Source organism: Musa acuminata, chromosome BXJ3-2, assembly GCF_036884655.1.
Source record: "Musa acuminata AAA Group cultivar baxijiao chromosome BXJ3-2, Cavendish_Baxijiao_AAA, whole genome shotgun sequence".
NCBI classification, from domain to species: Eukaryota; Viridiplantae; Streptophyta; class Magnoliopsida; order Zingiberales; family Musaceae; genus Musa; species Musa acuminata.
Genome location: NC_088350.1, coordinates 31,071,425 through 31,091,753, shown reverse-complemented (window position 1 = coordinate 31,091,753; position 20,329 = coordinate 31,071,425). Strand labels below are relative to the sequence as shown.

The following is a 20,329-nucleotide window of genomic DNA, read 5'->3' as shown; positions in this document are numbered from 1 at the left end:
ATAAATTGTGGGGATAGTGGTTCATGAACTCATTCCACTTGACTCACGAATGATGGCGGATTTGAAGCCCTCCAATGTGCGTTAGCAACCAGTGTGTCTGTGACTTGTCTTTTTGTTGTTCCATTTGAGGTCTTTGGAAGCTCATTTCAGCGTCTATTCTCGGAGGGACATTTGTCAGTCTCGCAAACTCTATTTCTATATACTGAATGGCAATTCATTGAAGAGCAGCTCTGCTATTGCAATGCATGTGACCAAGTGGCAACCATGATCTGGTTGACCTCGATTTAAGAGTTAGATTTTTGATATCCTTGTAACATGTATGGTGGCACAGTGTATGGCTTAGTACTATCCCATCCCATTTTGGCTTTGATATTTATTATTAGGGATAAATCTGTATAATGGTATTTGATATAATATTTATATCTTTTAGTTTTATTTATATTTTGTATAGTATGTAAAGGGCTTGTACTATATTTGATAGCCTCATTTTAATTAACTCGTGTGTTTATTTTAATTCTATAAATATAAATATAGATAAAATTATCCAAAATTAAACTATTTTGGGAGTCTTTTAATTTCGTAAAATGATACAAACTATCAATTAGTATATCACCTTGGAGCCATATGGGCGGTACGTTGGATGAATATTTGAGATAATCGAGGGCTATTTTATTATCTTATTTTATAACTATATCACATGGATATTTATGAAGATTTTTACCACGACGGATCATATTAAATTTTATGTTTACCGAAATGGTAACTTGTAGGATTCTGAGTTAAACGTTTTCTCTAATCTATTTTCTTTTTTACAGATCCTTAAGGGATCATAAGATATTCCGATGAGGTTGATCCTTTATGAACAAACACGTAAGGATATTATATGACTAGACGAAATCAGCAAGTTCAAGACGAAATCAACTATCCTTTGTTAACACTTCATATAAATATCTGTTCATTGGGTAAAAAAGGCTTCTAATCTCAAAAGATACTCTGTATTCCTAAAATTGCAGAGGTAATGAAGTAGCGAAAGAACAAGGAAATCCATCAGTTAAAAAAATGAGCAACGACCAAGGGAAGAAGCTTTCAAACTTCAACTTGCTGTGTTGGCTGAATCTGATGATTCCTGCCACCCAGAAGTTTACATCTTTGACTTGCATGGATAAAGACATTTCCCTCTCTCTCTCCAAAGCAAGAAATGGATAAGGCACTCAGGACCTCATCCTGCAAGACTAATACTGAAGCTACATGCAAAGACCGTCCTTTGAAGAGTCTTTTTGAGTCTGCTCCTTTGATTTGTCTTTAAGCAAGTATTTGTCTTTCCTGAATTATTTTGAGGAGTTGTGTTTTCTGTGGTGTAAACCATCAGACATTCGCTCACTTGAAGCCAAAAAAAGAGTCACATTTTCTGGATGTTTTCAACATGAATTGCAGAACATTCAAACATGTGTAATGACTATGTAAACAAGTTCAGACAAGGAGAAAATGGCTGCCAGATAGGGATGAAATTAGGCTGCATAGCCATTAATTTTATTTGAAGTCAAGCACTTGAATCCAAATCTGTATCTCAACTAAATTAGATAGACTCAAGCATCTAAAAAGAAAAAAAAGATCTACTTTCATGAATTATAAAAAGAAAAATTGTTCAATTCATCGACAATTATAAAAAGAAAAAAAAAGATCTTTTTTTTTTTCAAAACAATATTTTTAATCCTTTCATTCAAGGCATTTTTTTCCCACTCAAGTCTATTTACAAAAACTTTGTTTGCATTACAGACTCAGAATAGTTTATCTATCTGTGACATGCATAATGCAATAGAGGAAGTGTATAAGTGAATATTTGAAGTAATAACAAAAAAAAATTTATTTATGGTGGAAAGAGTCATTAAGCACATAAACAAACATCAAAGAGGTTCTGCAAATTGCAATCAGCAGTCAGTCAGACCATCCATTCCACTTCCAACTCCCAACACTAAAAAGGTGTATCCACTTCATTAGTGATGCACTTAACTGTAACACACTTGATATCTCAGTCCAGAATAAAATTTTCAATCATATTCCAGTAAAATCTTAAGATACTCTTTCTCTTGTGTGAAAAATATCCTATCCTAATCACTCTAAAGTTCAAAAGATGTCTACCAAACATCTTTCAAAACCCATATACTAAGCATCCATTGTTGTGAATTCTTTCTCATAATAAATTGAATTCAAAAGACTAAATAGATCGATCCTTCCATATCTCATTTTGATCAGAACCTCGTGTGTCATGCACTGACAACCTTTTACAATTTTAAAGAGGTAAATAGGAATGAAGAATGCTTGCAAAGCCTATTTATCGGATGCTGTAGGATAAGGTAGAATAAAACATTTAAAGCTATGGCTCCGTCTCATCATCTTTCGCCTCTCGTCGCAGTGGTCAAAAGCAGCCATCCTCCACCCACAACCATGGCCTTTCTCACACAAAGAAAGGGTTAAAGAGGAAGCGCAGGTGTGATGGCTGTCACTGATTCCATGCCACCACACCCTGGTGCATCATTTATGCTCTTACACCGGCAAACTGCACCCCCATCCTCCATCCCTTCAGCTACAACCCGCACGGAATCTTGAATTCCACATTGAAAGCTCCATCAGAAAACATAGGATCCTTGAGGCCATCACTTCCTCTCATTCATTGTCTCCCTGGTAAATGTCACCTCGTCTTCCACCATGTAAAACAGGGAGAGACGAACCGCCAAAAGCTTCAGGGGTGAAAAGCCCTCGCTCGTAAGATCTACTGGACGGCGACGTCAACCCTGAAATCGATGCCCAGTACGTGTCGGTTTTTGGTTGGCTATAGGCCGTGGACCGTGACGGGGGTGTGCAGCTTGGCACTGGAGAAATGAATGCGACCGGTGTCCCTGACACCGGCGACCGCCACGCGTCGGTGGTTTGACTTGCCCTCTACGCCTCTTTTTACTACCCCGTCTCGTCCATATTTATTCCGTAACCGGAAACTTCGGCTCTGGGAAACAACACCTGAAGTCAACTCCTCCACGATTTTTTTCCCCGCACATTTCAAAGGCCCCTCTCGCCCACAAGTCAACTCTCTGTCTCTCTCTCTCTCTCTTCAAGCCTCTCTTCTCTTTCCCCCCCCCACCTAATTTTTCTTCGCTCACTCACCACCACCAAAAGTTGCTGCACTGATCTTCCCGTTTTGGCCCTCTCCCTTTACCTCTTCTTCTTCTTCTTCTTCTTCCTCCGGCTCGAATTCTCTTCTTTATCTCTCTTGTGATGGGGAACGGGTACGCGAGGTTGACCCGCTGCTTCTGCTGCGGCGGATTCCCGCGCCACCGCGGCCGCCACGTCGCCGCGGCTGTCACCTCGGAATTCTACGATGAGGGTCTCGGTCACTCCTTCTGCTACGTCCGGCCCGACTCCTGCGGCGGTGGTCTCACGTCCTCCGCCGCCGCCGCCGCAGCTGTAGCTTCCTCGAAGGTCCACCACTCGGAGGAGACGACCACGTTCCGCGCCATCTCTGGCGCATCCGTGAGCGCCAATCCGTCCACGCCGCTCTCCACCGTGCCCCACCTCGTCGACTGCGCCGGCGAGGGCGCGGTCCCCACCTCGGCGGCGTTTGAGAGCTCCACTTCTTTCTCCTCCGTCGCGCTCCAGCCCGTCCCCCGCTTCTCCGGGCCCCTTTCCGGTCCGATCGCCGCTGGCGCCGATCGGGGGTTCATGTCGGGCCCTATCGAGCGCGGGTTCATGTCCGGGCCGCTCGACCACCGCGCCGCCCTGTTCTCTGGCCCCCTCGAGAAGCCCCCTTCCCTTACCGGCCAGCTGCTCCGTAGCCTGTCCCATGGCCTCCCCACGCCCCGTCGTGCCGCCGCTGCCGCCTCACTCCTCCGCGGCCTCACCAAAGCCATTACCCGTACCATCTACGCCACCGCCCCGGGGCGCGGATCCACCAAGGTACCGAAAGTTCCCGACTTGGCCGACGCGAGTTCCAGAAATCTCAGTAACAGCAGCGGCAGGAACAGCGTGGAGGGTGGGAAGTGGTCGGATTCGTCTGACTCCCGGAACGGCAGTCTTCAATGGGCGCAAGGGAAAGCAGGGGAGGATCGAATCCATGTCGTCGTCTCGGAGGAGCACGGTTGGGTCTTCGTAGGCATCTACGACGGCTTCAATGGCCCTGATGCCACTGATTACCTCCTCTCAAATCTGTACTTCGCCGTGCACCAAGAACTCAAGGGACTTCTCTGGCATGATAAAGAAGATTCCCTTTCCGGGCCTATCCATGATCCGCTTGCCCGTGTGTACATCGAGGAATTTGGATGCTGCGAAGAAGACAAGCAGAGCTCTACTAAAAGGAAGAAGTTGCAGGAGAGATCAAATTGCGAGCGGGAGGGTGAAAGATTGGATCTTGACTGTGTGTTTAAGGAGCAATCGAGCCAGTTGTGCTCATCCGGTGAAGTCAATCACTCTCAAGTACTGAAGGCTCTCTCTCAAGCTCTGAGGAAGACCGAGGAAAATTATTTAGATATTGCGGATAAGATGATATCTGAGAACCCTGAGCTTGCACTGATGGGATCGTGTGTTTTAGTGATGCTGTTGAAGGGGGATGATGTGTATTTAATGAACGTCGGGGATAGCCGTGCGATTTTAGCACAGAAGGCAGAGTCAGATTCTTGGAGTTCAATCAGGAAGCCGAAGCTGGATCTTCACAAAATCAATGAAGAGATTGTGAGTGATATTGAAGTTTTCGATGGATTAAAATGCTTCCCAAATTTAGAGGCCACACAGCTGACTTTGGATCATAGCACTTCTGTTGAAGAGGTAGTAATTTGATTTGGTATTCATACATTTCCTTTTCTATTCTTGGAGAAATTTATATGTAAACTTTAGAACTAAATTGCTTATGAATTCCAGGAAGTTTGTAGAATAAAAAGTGAACACCCTGATGATTCGTTGGCCATTTCAAACAATCGTGTGAAAGGATCATTGAAGGTCACAAGAGCTTTTGGTGCTGGCTTCTTGAAGCAGGTTTGATTGTTGTCATCTTAATACACTTAATGCTTTATCGTGTGAGCTTGTAGTTCTGGTGGCGCTTGAACTGGCATTTATTATGGCATCTCTAAGATCAACCATCGGGTATTTATATAGTAGAGAGTCATGCTTGCTGATATTTGATATGTGGTTATATCATTAATAATAATATGGATTTCGCAGTGATATCATTGCTAAGAATGTGAGATCGAAATCCTTTTGTAGGTCCATGCATAGAAATGCCTTGTGCTACTTGGAGTTGCTGACTTTGAGATGATTTCATGTGTTACTCACCTTGGGACAGAAATATGGTTTAGTAACAGAAGATAAGGTTTCATCCCTAGAAAAGTGATTTTGAAAGCTATCTATATCTTGGTCAATGTCAATTAATGGGCATTGTGCCACTTGAAGCTGCTGATGTTGAGATTTTATCATCTTGTTCTCGTCTTGGCAGAGAACATGATAGCTTTTTATGAAAGTCAATTTTGTTGGTATTCATAATTAACACAAGAAATGTAAATAGGTTTAAATGATTACTTGTGGAAGAGAGAACATGATATTTCTTCTCAATTGTTTTATTTTTTTTCCAAAAGCAAAAAACTAAACTTTACTAAATATAACTGAAAAGCACACAACCATTCGCATCACCATGAACCAAAACATCAAGTTCCGAAGGCCAGCCTGTGCTCCAAAAATTACATGAGCCATCTGATTTTTTTTCTCAATTACATGAACCAAAACATATAGTTTTTTTTTTCTTCTCAATTGTTGCCATCGGCAATTTGAGCCATCCGATTTGTCTCCAAAGACCTAAATCAATCAAATAAATCTTGACGCAAGCTGATTTAGGCAAGAGGTGGAACTTTGGTACAGCACTTGGATCCAAAGTAGCTTAAGCTTAATGATGAGAATCCATTAGTGCGGGTCTAATCTGGAGAAAGAGTTGACAAGAATGTATTTAAGCATATGATACAATTAGGTATCAGAATGGTTGCCTTGTGAATGTTTATATGCTAGCTGATATCATTAGAATGTAAGTTCGGATTAGCGCCTTCTGAAATGAACAGGTTAACTTAATTGGCTTACAGAGTAGCTGGTCAAAAATTCACCTTCTGACAAATTTTAGGAGATTCGTTATGAAACCACAGATTGTGTCAAAATATAGAGATCATCAATTTAGTAGACATGCTGGTTTGGAATGAACAAAAATAAAAAAGCATATTCAGGCCTTCCGGACTAGTATAAGATGAACTTCTCTTTAAGCAATCAATTGATCAACAGATTATGTCATGACATCGGCACTCTTTAGTAGATCATAAACACTCAAATCTTCTAAGATAATATCGGTCTTTTATTTTTCATCCAGTGAGTACATACTAATTTTGCTTGCTAATTCTGTGACTATGAACTGGGACGACTATGTTAATATCCTCATTACTTTCTGCAGCCCAAATGGAACAACGCATTGCTGGAGATGTTCAGAATTGATTACATTGGAACCTCTCCGTACCTCACGTGCAATCCGTTCCTCTACCATCATAAGCTTGGTCCCAAGGACAAATTTTTGATACTATCATCCGATGGACTCTATCAGTATTTCACTAACGAAGAAGCGGTTGCTCAAATTGAAATGTTTATCGAAACAACACCTGAAGGAGATCCTGCTCAACACCTTGTTGAAGAAGTCATTTTTCGTGCTGCGAAGAAAGCAGGTAAAGGATTTTCAAAATAATACAAACAACAATGGGTTTTAATGTGGAAGTTGCTGTATCGACCGATCAAGGTTTCCGTGCTTCTATTGCAGGTATGGACTTCCACGAATTGCTCGAAATTCCACAAGGTGACCGACGACAGTATCATGATGATGTTTCTATCATCGTCATATCTTTGGAAGGACAAATATGGAGATCTTGTCTGTAAATAGAGGTACAGACAACGAAAAGAAGTTATAGAGGACCACAGAGACGCAAAGAGCTTCTCTGTTTTTTCGAAGTAAGACTTTGTGCCATTCTGGTTAAGCTTTGGTGGAGACTCTGTAATCATGTATAGGCCATATTTTGGGAATGTAAAGGCAAACAATCTGAATCAAGTTGATTCAACTGGTAAATGAAAATTGTCATATGCTATTAGAGTTGTGTGACAGAGTTCTATCACACTTTTTGTCTTTTATCACACCCTCTTCTTTCTACTGAGTGATCTCCTATTCTTGCCCTACTGTTAGCAGAGCTTGTTGTCACTGATTCCTATCAATACAAAGCAGCTTGGAAGTGCCTATGTGCTGAGTGAAGATTCATAATTTTAGTGGATTTTTGTCTTTGATCATATATGTTCCCTCCTCATCAGCAATCCCTTGATGAACATATGAACAGTGCATTGCAATCCATAACTTCAATGCAGACTCTTAAATTTAAAAACTGAAAAATAATTACTCCTAAATATTAGATAAAAATACAATATTAATAAAGAGTAAGAAAGATAGACGAGCGAAAAAAGAGACATAATAATATTTTTTTAATTTAAATTATTCTACTTACTCGATAATCTTACAACAACAATAATTCATGTATTTATTTTGGTTTTAAATCACCGACTTCATTATGTCGGTTTCTAAACAAAGGCTAAATCTCACACTCCCAAATGCTGGGAAGGAGTTGGGGCGCAGAACTTTCTTGCCACTGTCGCATGTACTCTCACTCAAAGCAACCATTCCTAATCCTCTTTTGGGTGCTTCACTTCTGAGGCCTCTTCAGCCCTGCCGGGGAGTGGACAATCGGAACTGGAGTTACCAAAGCCTTGAATCCTCCGAGTAGTCTGTCGGAGCCGGTCGCGCTCTTCTTTCTGGAATGGTCCCTTCTCCATCAGCTGCAGCACCCTCTCTGATTTCTTCTTCATCATCGACCCCCAATTATGCCTGCACAACACAACCCACCATGAGCAGAGCTAAACATGGCAACACAGTACACGATACATTACACCATCAGAATCTTATAGTTCGGCGTGCTCACCCCATTTCATCATAGCAATGGAAGTTGCACATCTTCTGTATCACTTCCTTATCGCTCTCCAACTCATCTGCAAAGCTCAGTGGCCCATGCGTCAGAAGGTATTCCAGCAGTATCAGAGCCTTGTAGCCTTTCTTCCATTGCTTCTCATTAAATTTCTCGAACCTGTTGTCCACGCTACAACTTTTGAGAGCTCCTCAGGCGGAACAAGATAAGAGGACGAGGCGAAGGCGAACCTGTCGTGCAGAACGTCCACGACTCTGAAGAAATCATCGATGTCGAAAGTAGCTTCTGAAATGTCATGCAGCGTCCCCGTGTCCTGCGGCGGCCATGGCTTGCTTCTCGTTGCTTCTTTGGCCAGCCTGCATGACCGCGTGGAATTATCGGCTCGGGAAGCAATGATCTATCTATACCGACGCTGTCGGAACCAAAGAGACACTTACAGTTCTGCATGAGTGACATTGGTGAGGAGTATTCTTGCGGCCCAGATTTTTGATTTGAGGAAGCTCTGCTTCTTGACCTCACCGGAGGAAAGAGTCGCCATGACCGAGATGATGGATGGTGGCTTTTGTATAGGGAGAACGGCGAGGAAGCTTAAATCAATTTTTCTCGATAATTCAAATAAATCAGTTTATTTGAAGGAGGATAAGAATGCGCTTAACTTAATTTATCCAATATAGATTTTGACTACCTATAGTGAGTTTTCTTTTTGGGATTAAAATAATATGTTGACCGCTTTTACCCTTTATAAAAAATATGAATAAAAATAATATAATTATTATACCAATATGTATTAAAATTATAATTTATTGGAAAAGCAATAAAAGGATAAGTCGACGCCAACGAAAAATAGGCAATAATAAGCTATATTGTTTTTTTCCAAATAAAAATAAATAAAAGTTGGCTTACATATTATGTTGGATAACAAATTTAATTGAAAGATATAATGTCGTAACTCAAATTTATAGAATTACCAATCAACCCATATATATTTGCTCCTCACGACTCGATACATGGTCTCGATTAATAATTGGATCCCATAGACATCAATCCAAAATTAAAAATTAAAAAAATATTGAAATGGAAGTTTAACGAATACTTGGACCCTACCTCACCATAGTTATTCTTCTTGAGTAAACCTAATATAAAAAGTCATCGAATTAATAAAATCGAGGTCAATTATTTTTTACTAAAAATTCTTCAATTTTATTGTTCGTTTACTTATTTGAGCATTGGAGGGATCATATCGAAAAATTCACTTAACCTAGATCTTCATATAGATCAATCACTTTCGTCGACTATCCAACGGTCGTATGAACCTCTCTTTCGACTACATTAGACCTCTAGAATGTTGAGTGCTTTTGGGATTAGATCAAAAAGTTCTATCAGTCTCGATCATTCATGTGACTAATGGCAAAATCGATCAACAACCATAATAATAAATAGCAATTTAGAAGGAAGCCATATTAAACAAGTTTAAAGACTAAAAATTATATTGATGCCTCCGACGGATTCAATGGATTTGTAGACTTGTAGTTGAGAGGTTCTCTCGTTCGTCTCCTATGGAAAACGAAGGTTCCTTTTATATACATTCCCGAGAATGCATCGGAACGACCACACTCGAGCGAGAGAGATGCTACAAAACTTATCACCCAAAATTGATGAGAGAAAATATAGATAATTAAATAGCAAATGTTAGCTTTCTTGATTAGAATTTGATCAGGGTGTGGCTTCATAGTTCTAGAGGTCAATTGCGTTGACTTTAGGCCTCTATTCGGACGTTGATTCCGGAATCGATTGAGATTATGAACTTGTCGAATCGTTATTGTGTTTAATTATAGGATAGGATTATGTCATCAACTAAGTTATTTTAATTATAAAAGAATTATTAGATGAGACTTCCAATATTCAATCGTCTTTTCCTACGAATTTTCGGTCTTCCTTAAGTGAATCTAATGTCTCGTAAAAAAAAATTAAAATAAGGATTTATATCCTCGATTAAGGTTAAGTGAATCTAATGATATCATACCTAAATTAGATTGGTGTGTTTCGACACCCGTATCCAATTTTACTTTTTGCATGTTTTCAACTGTTATTATCTTCCATGTAAAGAATTTTTTCATGTGATGCAGCAGTTCACGGTGGCTCATCAATTCATTTGATTGTTCATCAAAGATGAGATTCATCTCATCCTTTTGAGTGTCCGTTGAATTCAGTAGGGGTTGTTAGGATGAAACCAATTGATAGCCTCACACCCTACACACTCGTGTCGATAATGATTATCCCTTTTAAGTCGATCGTGTCTTCAAGTTAATAATCTCATTTGATACTAAGACGACTGCATCGATACCTTTGGAATGTTCTTAACCTTATTTAGTCTTCAAATTAATCATATCCTTTGAGATGATCGTATCTTCGAATCAATTACTTTCTTAAAATAATTAGTCTATATTCTTAAAAAGATCGTATCCTCTAGTCGATTGTATCGTCGAATTAAATAGTCTTGATGATCAAAATGGATATTAACTTATGCTAGTTAATATATAATATAATTAAAAAATATATAAAAAACGTCTCAATTAAAATTAAAATATGGTGTCAATGATTGCACAATAGTACTTTTGCCATCGAGCCATCCATACTTTGATGTTAATGTTAATGATAACATATTAAGAAATGATCGGATCAAACTCTATTAGAACTCTATTAATATGTTAATGATAACATATTAAGATAGAAACACCTAACCTAACCCAATTGGTAAAAAATGCTTAATCTTCTCACACCTCATCGACATAGAGAGTTATACATTCTCAACGAATTCAACATACATACTCCCCCACGAGAAAAAGATTTCTCCGTACTAATGTATCAAGTATATGTTTATATTAAAATTAATGACATAAGTAAAATGAATTGTTATACCTAAAGCACAAATATGTTTGTTGTAGCTAAGATGTATCCTCACATCTGATATATCCTAATTAGAGAAAAAAAATATTTGAAGCACTTGACATGATCATCAAGGCCAACGTGTCCTCTCATGCATGATACATATGCTTCAGATGAAAAAACACTTTAGACGAAAAAACATCTGAAATAATTAAAGTATCTCTTTATGTATAATGTGTTTGTCAAACATTAAAAAAGTGTTTGAATCGTAAGATATGATCAAGGTGTCTCCTTATGTGTGATATATCTATCTAAGATAAAAATAAAATACATACGAAGTATTTGATGGAGTAAAAGCATATTTATGTATGATGTATCTAAGACAAAAAGACATTCGAGACTACACATAATCATTTTTTAAAATACATAATAGGTCATGAGATAAACATTACACTTTGAAATGGGATAAGCCCTTAACCAAAGCATAACTGGGGCAAATAATATAACAACAAATTTTAATCAATGAAAACCCTATGTCGCATTAGTTAACTCGAAGATGATAATGCACTAATTGAGCATGTCACATCAATAGGATATAAATAAAATATTTTCTTATTAAATCACTTAATATTTTATACTCGATGACACTTATAAAATCAATACTATTAGTATCTCTAGTTACGTTTTCAATTTATATTCACTAAACTTATAATGTATCTTTTTTTCACCCATGATGAATTGATACTAAATTAATCAGAACTAAAATAGGATAAAAGATATATACATTTTTGTTTATAGCTTACATCAACAACTCATATTACATCTCCTCAATCTGATTCGCCTCATATGACGAAAAAAAAAAGATAGGAAATCGTTACTTAGCATATGATCTAAAAAAGTTATTATTATTAGGATAGTTCTTAGTCATTGGTGATTTGAGATGGTGATTATCATTAGGTTCTATAAATATGATCATGATTCGTGAAAAAAAAAAAAAAAGTACATTTAAAATTATTTTATAAGTATCATTAGTCTTATCATTTATTTAATATTATTTTATTTTTTTTATTAGAAGTCTTCTTTTTAAATTGTATTATAACATTTTATTTTCAATTATTTTCTTGCTCCTTAATCCCATCAACGACGACGATGTTCATCATGCGCCAACCTCATCGAGGCACCAAATTCCTGCACCTTCACAGTGCCCGCCGGCGCGGAAGCCTCCACCAGCATTGCGGAACCAAACGCCGGTTGCCTGGAGTGCTCATGTTCGACGCCGATTAAACACGAAGAGCTTGAGCGGCGAGCCCAACAAGACCTTTCCGAGGCATTATATATATATAATGCGCGTATGCTACGGTAGGCATATTTATGGAAGAAGTCTTCTTGAACAAATGAATAAGATGAAACCCAGTATCTCTCACCAAAACTCAAGTGATCTTGTGGCATCTGTTCTTGGCAGAAGTGGCAATGTTGTGAGATGGATGAGTGCCTTCAGGATTTGTGTGGTCGTGTGTTACAGCAGCCACAGGGCCTGTCATATAGTTTGGAAATGATGGAACAAATGGAAGGTAGTATGTATTTTTTGGTCAAACAAAACACTGTGAATCTTTGTCATCACAGAAAACAAACCAAGGATTTTGACTAGTTTGTGCTTGGAACGACAGCTGCACCTCACCATACTAATCTATTGTAAGAAAATTATTGTGATGTGTCCTTTTGACTTTATAAATTTTATTGCAATGTATTGAGGATGCCAACTAAGTTGGAAGTTTGTTGTTTTATAGACACCACTTGCCTTCTTCAATGGCATAGAATTCTGTGTGTGCAGAGCATTCTATCAGTTTGGCACCAAAAGTCTAAATTAATGGCGGCATAGATCTATTTGCAGTAGCTTAATGCTCATCAAAGTGATGAAGTCTAACTTATATATCCTCAAAATAATGGCAAGCAGACAGAATTTAAGCTGTCCTCCTCTTCTTCTTGCTGGAGAAATGTCACATGGTTCTCTCTCTCTCTCCCCTGTACACAAGTCCAATGGTGACCTAAGGATTCATTACTAACTATACATATTTGAACAGTGCATTGCAATTCACAAGGTAGTGACATCAATGCAGACTCTCCCAAAGGCTGGAAAGGGGTTGAGGCACACAAACTTTACTGCCGCTCTCTCTTGTACTCAAAACAATTGGTGACTCAACACTTGGATCATTCTCCCTTCTTCGCAGGACAAAAGAGGTATTAATTCCTCGGCTGGATGGACCTTCATGCCGACACTGCATCCACCATTCTCAATCTGCAATAGCCTGTCATCTGAATCTTCTTTTGAGGGCCTCTCCTCTGTTCCAGCATCATCTTGTTGTCTGTGAATACTTCTCCTGTGGTTTTGTGTGGCCTCTTCAACAGTAATGGTGAGTGGCCAACTGAAATTGAAGCTATCAAAACCTTCGATTCCCCGAGTTGCCTTCCGAAGCCGATCGCGCTCTTCTTCCAGGAACGGTCCTTTCTCTAGCAGCTTCAGTACCCTCTCTGCTTTCCTCTTCACAGTCAATCCCCAATTGTGCCTGCACAAAACATCCCACGACAACTATAGCTGATACACAACAACAAGAACAGCATCAGAATCTTTTGGTTCGAGGCCCTCACCCCCTTTCATCGACGTACTGGAAGTTGCACATCCGCTGTATGACTTCCTTATCGCTCTGCAACTCGTCCGCAAAGCTCAGTGGCCCATGAGTCAGCAGATGTTCGAGAAGTATCATAGCCTTGTATGCTTTCCTCCATCGCTTCCTATCAAATCTCTTGAACCTGACGCAGACGTTATCGACTCTCCAGATTACAACTTTTGAGAGCTCGTCATGCGGAACGAGATTAGAACACACGAGGCGAAGACAAACCTCTTGTGCAGAACCTCCGCAACCCTCCAGAAATCATCGACCTCGAAAGCAGCCCGTGAAATGACACGCAGCGCCCTCGTGTCCCGCGGCGGCCATGGCTTGGTTCTTGTTGCTTCCTCGGCCAGCCTGCATGACCGGATGGAGTTAATCGACTCGGGAAGAGGCCACGATACATACCAAGTCTCATGAAGCCGAAGAGGCGTACAGCTCTGCCAGAGTGACATCGGTGAAGACTAATCTTGCTGTCTTGATGTTCGATCTGAGGAAGCGAGAGGTCTGCCGCTTGAATTCATGGAAGAAAGAGTTGGCCATGGCTGTGCTTGCTACCGGAGATGGATCAGAGATAGGTCTTAGATAGGAGGAATTCTAAATCATATCTTGTGGGCGAGAGCATGAGATCAAGGAAATGAAGCAATTGACTACGCCATGAAAATGACAAAAACGCGGAATTGACTCGATGAAGCTTGCGAAGGTTCCATATCATAGGTAGGTTATTTTGAGGCGTGTTTGAATGCGTTCGATGTTGAAGGAACTGTCGCAATAATTGCAATTTATTCGAAAACAATAATTTGGGATTTGTGTTTAATGATTGGAGGCGTGAAAGGACCGATGAATTGGATTGCTTAACCACAAAGGTCTTGGAATTATTTTAATGGGCTTGCTAATGCCCGTAAGCCACCCTTGAGAACCTTCTTGCGCTCTGATGCATTGGTTGTTTTATGTGTTTTGAATCAATACATATTTTTACTTTTTTATTTCAAAAACAAAATCAAACTTTAAACAGCTTCGACTGAATAATTAAAGAAAATTTGATACTTCAAAGCATATATTCTACTAGGATTGTAAATGGGGCATACAAATTAGGTATGTAAATGTGCATCTTTATTAGAAAAAACAGAAAGCACTGACAACAGTCAAGTCATTAGGCTTCTTCCTCACTCCATGATGTGGTGAGGTTTTCAAGGTGGAGTTACAGTGAGCTCAAATTCAGTTGGGGTGAGAACCATTACCGTCAGGGGTTGCTCAACTCAACATTAGATGATAATACAAGTTTGAGAGAAAGGCAAATCAACCCAAATCTAAATTCTAAAACCAATCTTCATTTGCAGCTGATGGACTGGAAAGTCGGTAGTAGATCCTGATTACATTCTACATAATTAGTAGTGAAGACAGTAGCCACACAAAAGTAGAATACCCAGGTACTCCCAGAAGAAAACAGCACAGTATACAATCTGCATTCCTAAATCCTTGGACAACAAAGACTGACATTTTCACCACAATGATCCACTAGATTTTCCGGGTTCAGATTGCAGGAGCATTGTAAGGTGTTGTCTAGGAATATAGGGATTGTTGCTGCAATATCGGATAAAAAAGAGTTATTAGAGGTTGTCGTCAATAATATGCGTCATGAATCAAGAGTCAGAGAAAGCAGACATAACTCGATGACACAAGTTTACTTGAACTAAAAAATAAAGATGAAACCAAGCATTTGTCATCAAAACTTCAATCCCCACAAATAAAAGAACCATGCCAAATCCAACCAAGTACCTCCATAATGATTGGAATGTACCATACACCAAGAATAGGAGGAAGAATAAATATAACTCCAGGTAAAAGGACTAGTCAAACAAAAGAACAAGGACGACTTTTCTAATCACTTCTCCTCTTCATGCATGCAAGACTTCATGCTAAACTAACAGCACCAATCAAAATGTGATCAACTTATATTCAAATCTTCTTGGCAATTTGTGTCAAAAAAAAAAAAAGAAGCAAGCAACAATTGCACTTTCATCGGAGTTAGCTGGCTGTAACGAACTCAGACAAAATAGACCTGGCTTCTGTATCATATTTAAGGATTTAGTTTATAGACCCATATGCCAAGTCAAATCTGTGGTAACCTGCTTGTGGTTTGCAGGCAATGGCTGTAGTCAGGAATGTATATTCAAATGTGTTTCATGCATTATTTCTAACACAAACCTTAAGCACCGTTCAGTCAAATGCTTCAAGGCAGCTAAGTCACTACACTCAAAAAAATAGCTCCAATGATTACAGTTACTTGAGATACCAATAGAGAGCCAAATCAACCATTTTAAAGGCTCAAGTTCTTGGTAGTATGTGAGATAAGAACTTCAAGAAATTGACTGGGTCCCTTCATCTTGCCTAAGTTGGTGTCTGAACAAGAGACGTTTTTTTTAGTATCTGAACAAGAGACACTTTTTTCAGTGTCTGGACAAGAGATCTTAACCGAACCCTTTTCTTAATAATAGGGCTCAAAACAAAAAAGGAGCTCCAGTGAAAGATTTGTCAAAAACTTCAAATGTATAGTCAACTTGACATCAACTCTTCAAAGCTACTACCAAATTCCAAGTCGACATTGGGCAATGTCTTAACATTATAAAAGGCCGGTCAGGATAAAAAATAGTCTCCCTAATTAGTTCTAGTCTGAGCTGGTGGAACCAAAAACCAACTTTGCAAAATTACTCAAGATCTCAAAATAACATAAGAAAAATGAAATGACAAATTTTGCTACAAGGATTCTGATGAACCAATTTACAAAAACCTATTACAATAAGTATATGTAAAATAATTCATACGGAGGTTTAAAATCTCAGTCTGGCATAGATATCGATCATCAATCAAATGGATACAGTACCACATCCAACCATGTGTCATTCCAATATTAGTTGGTCCTATTGAGATGAAGTTCCAGACCCAAAAAAAAAAAACCATTATATTCATATTTTTTTTCTTCAATAATGAATCAGGATATGTTTTTAAGACAGCACATATCATATCTGATCATAAAATAAAAACATCTAAGACACCTTTAACATTTATAATCCAATCATAGATTAGAGACCTTTCACATTTACAATCCAATTGTAATACACATTAAGATACCAATAGTGCTATCCGATAGATCTAGGAAAAAATGCAGAAGTATGAAGACGGAAAGGAAGAATAAGAAGCTCAGGGAACTACCAAAGCAAGAAACCAAGACAGGTATCTTAAAAACATAATACAAGAAATTCTAAAAGGGAGGAATAGCATGAACAAGCAAGGATTGAGTTAGCTTATGCTTTTAGGCTCCAACAAAAGGAAGAGCTGTGACTGTCCAACAAAACAATAGCTTGTGTTGCATGTTAATGGTTGTCGTCCATGATAAATACCAATAATACTATTGTCAAAGTACGATGAGAGGCCAAAATATAAACATATAATCCATTTGAACTTCTTTGGAAAAAGAATGCTTGACCTAATAAAATTCATAGAGATGAATAGGACTTCTCTTCAAGTAATTTTTTTAATAAGCACATAACTATATAAAGAACTATGAATGCTTGTCCTAATAAAATTCATAGAGATGAATAGGAATTCTTTTCGAGTAATTTTCTTAGAAAGCACATAACTATATAAAGAACTATGTACTATTCTTTTTGACAAAATCTACATCTTTCACATAACGAACATTAGATATCAATAAATATTCATATGCCACACAAAGTTATGCCCAGATCTCTCTCGGGAACATGTGATCTAAGACTAATAGTGGTCATTCAAGTTTTTCCCTAATAAAGACTTAACATAAACCACTACATGCAAAGTAAAGGACAACATGTAAATCAAATGTGTCGACGCACCACAGTTTCAGCAACCGCACTCATATGTTGGTGCCTTTTACATTACATATTTAATGAAATGAAAATATCTCTAAGAACTTATTCAAAGTTGTTATTCTCAATCAACAGAATTGATGAGAGCATTAAAGATGCATAATTATCCTTTATTAACAGAAATCAACCTTTATTAATCATGCATAAGTGAAACACCAAAATGTGGACTGAAGAAATCCGGAGAAATCCAACCAACAGGGTGTGCATACTTATATTAAAGCTAGACTATGATTTTATGCACTAATTTGCGAGAAGAGTGGAGAAGAATCACACACCCTTTCCTCCAAACAGTACAAGAAAGTTGAGCCCTTCATTGCATAATCTTGCATATATCCTCGTATTCAACAGCTTGAAGTATCCTCCCATCATAAACCCCTTTCTCAATCTGAACCTTTGCACAATATCTCTCTGTATCCACTGATAAGAGCCTTGCATTTGATCCTCGATAAGCCCCATTCACAATCCTTACAAGCCCTCCAATCTGAGGTATCACTGTCTCCAGCTCCTCCTGATCAACTCTGAGCACATGCTTGCTCTCCAACATCTCGATCTCCCCCACATACTTATCGATGACTCGTTTCACGGACCCCTTCTGCTTATAATAACCCTTATCCGCTAGGGTCTTGCTCATCACTTTCACCACAATCCCTTCACAGAGCCAGTAGTCCTTCCTGTTGCTCCTCTCTTTTGCCTTTTCCTCTTCTCTTATGAGCTCGTCAAGTGCCGACAACCCACCACCTCCACCAGAAGGAGCAGATTTGTCGTTCTTTTTGTCTTTCCTCTCGGAACGCTCCTGTTCTCCCTCGTCAAATCCTAATTTTGGGATCTTGGAGGTGGATTCGCCGGCAACATTCGATTTTGAGGAGGACGTCGTCGCAGGCTGAAGCGAAAATGCGATTTTGCCACCAGGCTCGGATTTAATAGGGGCACTAGGGTCAGGATCTGCAGCGGCTTCAGGGGTATCGGAGGGAAGGGGAACGGAGGAGGAGGAAGAGAGGAGGGAGGTGGCGCGCTCGATCTGGAGGGCGATGGTGCGCTCCTGGCGCTCCTCGTCAACAAGGTCGGCGCGGAGGCGCTTGGCCTTGAGGCGGTTCTTAAAGACGGTCTCCGAGTCGCGGTCGATGTAGGTGATGAACCAGCCCTTAGGGGTGTCCTCGACCTTGCAGAAGCCGGCGCGGCCGAGGTGCTTGACGAACTCGGTGAGGGTGGCCCATCGGGTGGAGTTCATGTGGACGTGGTGGCGGTCGGCGATGTACTCGTTGTAGACGACGGTGGCGGCGACGCGGGAGAAGCGGTGGGAGCGACGGACGAGATCGAGGAAGGTGCGCTCGAATTCCTCGGAATAGCCCTCGACGATGCGGGTAGGGTTCTGCCCAAAGACCTGCATCTGGCGCTGGTGGCTCTCGCTGAGGCAGTGGCACTTGAACCCATTCTCGTCGCGGCACTGCTTCTGGCACATCTGGCAATACCATCGCAGCTTCTGAAGCCCCTTCGCCTTGATCCGGTTCGCGATCGCCTTCGGCGTCAAGAACTCGTTCTTCCCCATCGTCGACGATAACCCTCCCTACCTCTTCGCTTCCTTCTCCCACCGGCCGTCTGCGCCCTCTTCCACCCCCCAAAAATTGGGGAAATCTAGGGCTCAATTCGGATGCGAACGCAAATCCGAACCCGGTTATTCGTGAACCGGTCGATCATTCTAAATCGATCGGGTCAGGATCGAATCGAGGTGAAGCCAATAAATAATTTCATTTCGAAAAGATTATTGAAATAAAAGATTTGGAACCAATGTATTTGAAAAAATAAAAATAAAATCGTAAGAAAGTATAATTGGATAAGTAATTTCGAAATATATCTTTGATTTTATAATCAATTACCTATTATTTTTTTCTCATTATTATTATTAATTGGTTGATAGGATGAATTGGTCCATAGAATTGGACCAATTCTCAGTTATAGTATTTTTTTAGTATTATTAAAAAATACTATTTTTTTTTAAGTTGATTCCTATACCTGATATATAAATCATAAGTAATTCTCTTATATTTTTTTTATATGGATACATAAACAAGGTTCATAACTATTTTTCTAATATTTTTCAGTCTATTTTCACTCTATTACAATATTTTGTAATAGAATTATAGTATTTTTAAAAATATAAAAAATAACACTATAATCATGTTGAAAAATATTGTAACTCATATACAAGCCAGATTATATGAAAATATTATAATCGACAAAAAAAGGACTTAAAAAGCATTAGAAAATTTATTTGGGTGTGGTCCTTCATTTAAGAAAATGAACATTCCAATAACTTGACTTATATAATATTTTGAAACATAATTATAATGTTATTGGTATATTTTTGAAAAATATTATAACCGTATTATAAAACACCCTAAAAAAAATACTAGAAACATACTTATAATTTTTTCTTATGAATCATTGTGAAAGTAATATTAGAAAAATATTGATGATTCTTATATTGGGTATAAAATCCAATCTTAAAAAAAAAGTTGTAATGTTTTTAAAAGTACTAAAAAATTTATAAAATAGTAGAAAAATATTGTAATTAAGAACCGAATCCAATTCGATGGATCGATTTTGATCTATAGGAAAAGAGAGGGAAAAATGATAGATGGCTTAGTATACAATTAATTAAGGGTATATTCGAAAGTATGCAAAGAATTGTTAGGGCATCTTCTCCGAAAAACCCAAAATAATTTTTTTTTAAATCACCATAATTGGAATACAACTAAAAAATTGCTTTTAGAATTATATCATTTAATTTAGAGAACAAAATTGCTTTGGAGATTACATAACAAAGCTTGAGAAAAATGTGAAT

The 20,329-nt window shown here is 38.9% G+C and overlaps 4 protein-coding genes across 4 annotated transcripts; 1 reads left to right on the top strand and 3 right to left on the bottom strand.

The window, feature by feature from the left end:
* Positions 1-3,140: 3,140 nt before the first annotated feature.
* LOC103975386 (probable protein phosphatase 2C 23) lies at positions 3,141-7,162 on the top strand. The gene is made up of 4 exons (XM_009390341.3): positions 3,141-4,812; positions 4,906-5,019; positions 6,470-6,734; positions 6,827-7,162. Exons 1-4 carry the CDS (start codon positions 3,271-3,273, stop codon positions 6,940-6,942), a joined length of 2,037 nt encoding a protein of 678 aa, XP_009388616.2. The 5' UTR covers positions 3,141-3,270; the 3' UTR covers positions 6,943-7,162.
* A 569-nt stretch (positions 7,163-7,731) lies between these two features.
* LOC135631601 (epsin-3-like) lies at positions 7,732-8,568 on the bottom strand. The gene is made up of 4 exons (XM_065139341.1): positions 8,468-8,568; positions 8,261-8,386; positions 8,028-8,189; positions 7,732-7,933 (listed from the first exon to the last, which is right to left on the bottom strand). Exons 1-4 carry the CDS (start codon positions 8,566-8,568, stop codon positions 7,732-7,734), a joined length of 591 nt encoding a protein of 196 aa, XP_064995413.1.
* Positions 8,569-12,827: 4,259 nt separating this feature from the next.
* Positions 12,828-14,320, bottom strand: LOC103975387 (ENTH domain-containing protein C794.11c). Its single transcript, XM_009390342.3, has 4 exons — positions 14,019-14,320; positions 13,814-13,939; positions 13,563-13,724; positions 12,828-13,480 (listed from the first exon to the last, which is right to left on the bottom strand). The coding sequence occupies exons 1-4, from the start codon at positions 14,123-14,125 to the stop codon at positions 13,096-13,098; spliced, it is 780 nt and encodes a 259-aa protein (XP_009388617.2). The 5' UTR covers positions 14,126-14,320; the 3' UTR covers positions 12,828-13,095.
* Positions 14,321-14,893: 573 nt separating this feature from the next.
* LOC103975388 (KIN17-like protein) lies at positions 14,894-19,113 on the bottom strand. The gene is made up of 2 exons (XM_009390343.3): positions 17,763-19,113; positions 14,894-15,166 (listed from the first exon to the last, which is right to left on the bottom strand). The coding sequence occupies exon 1, from the start codon at positions 19,031-19,033 to the stop codon at positions 17,798-17,800; it is 1,236 nt and encodes a 411-aa protein (XP_009388618.2). The 5' UTR covers positions 19,034-19,113; the 3' UTR covers positions 14,894-15,166; positions 17,763-17,797.
* Between the last annotated feature and the right edge of the window lie 1,216 nt (positions 19,114-20,329).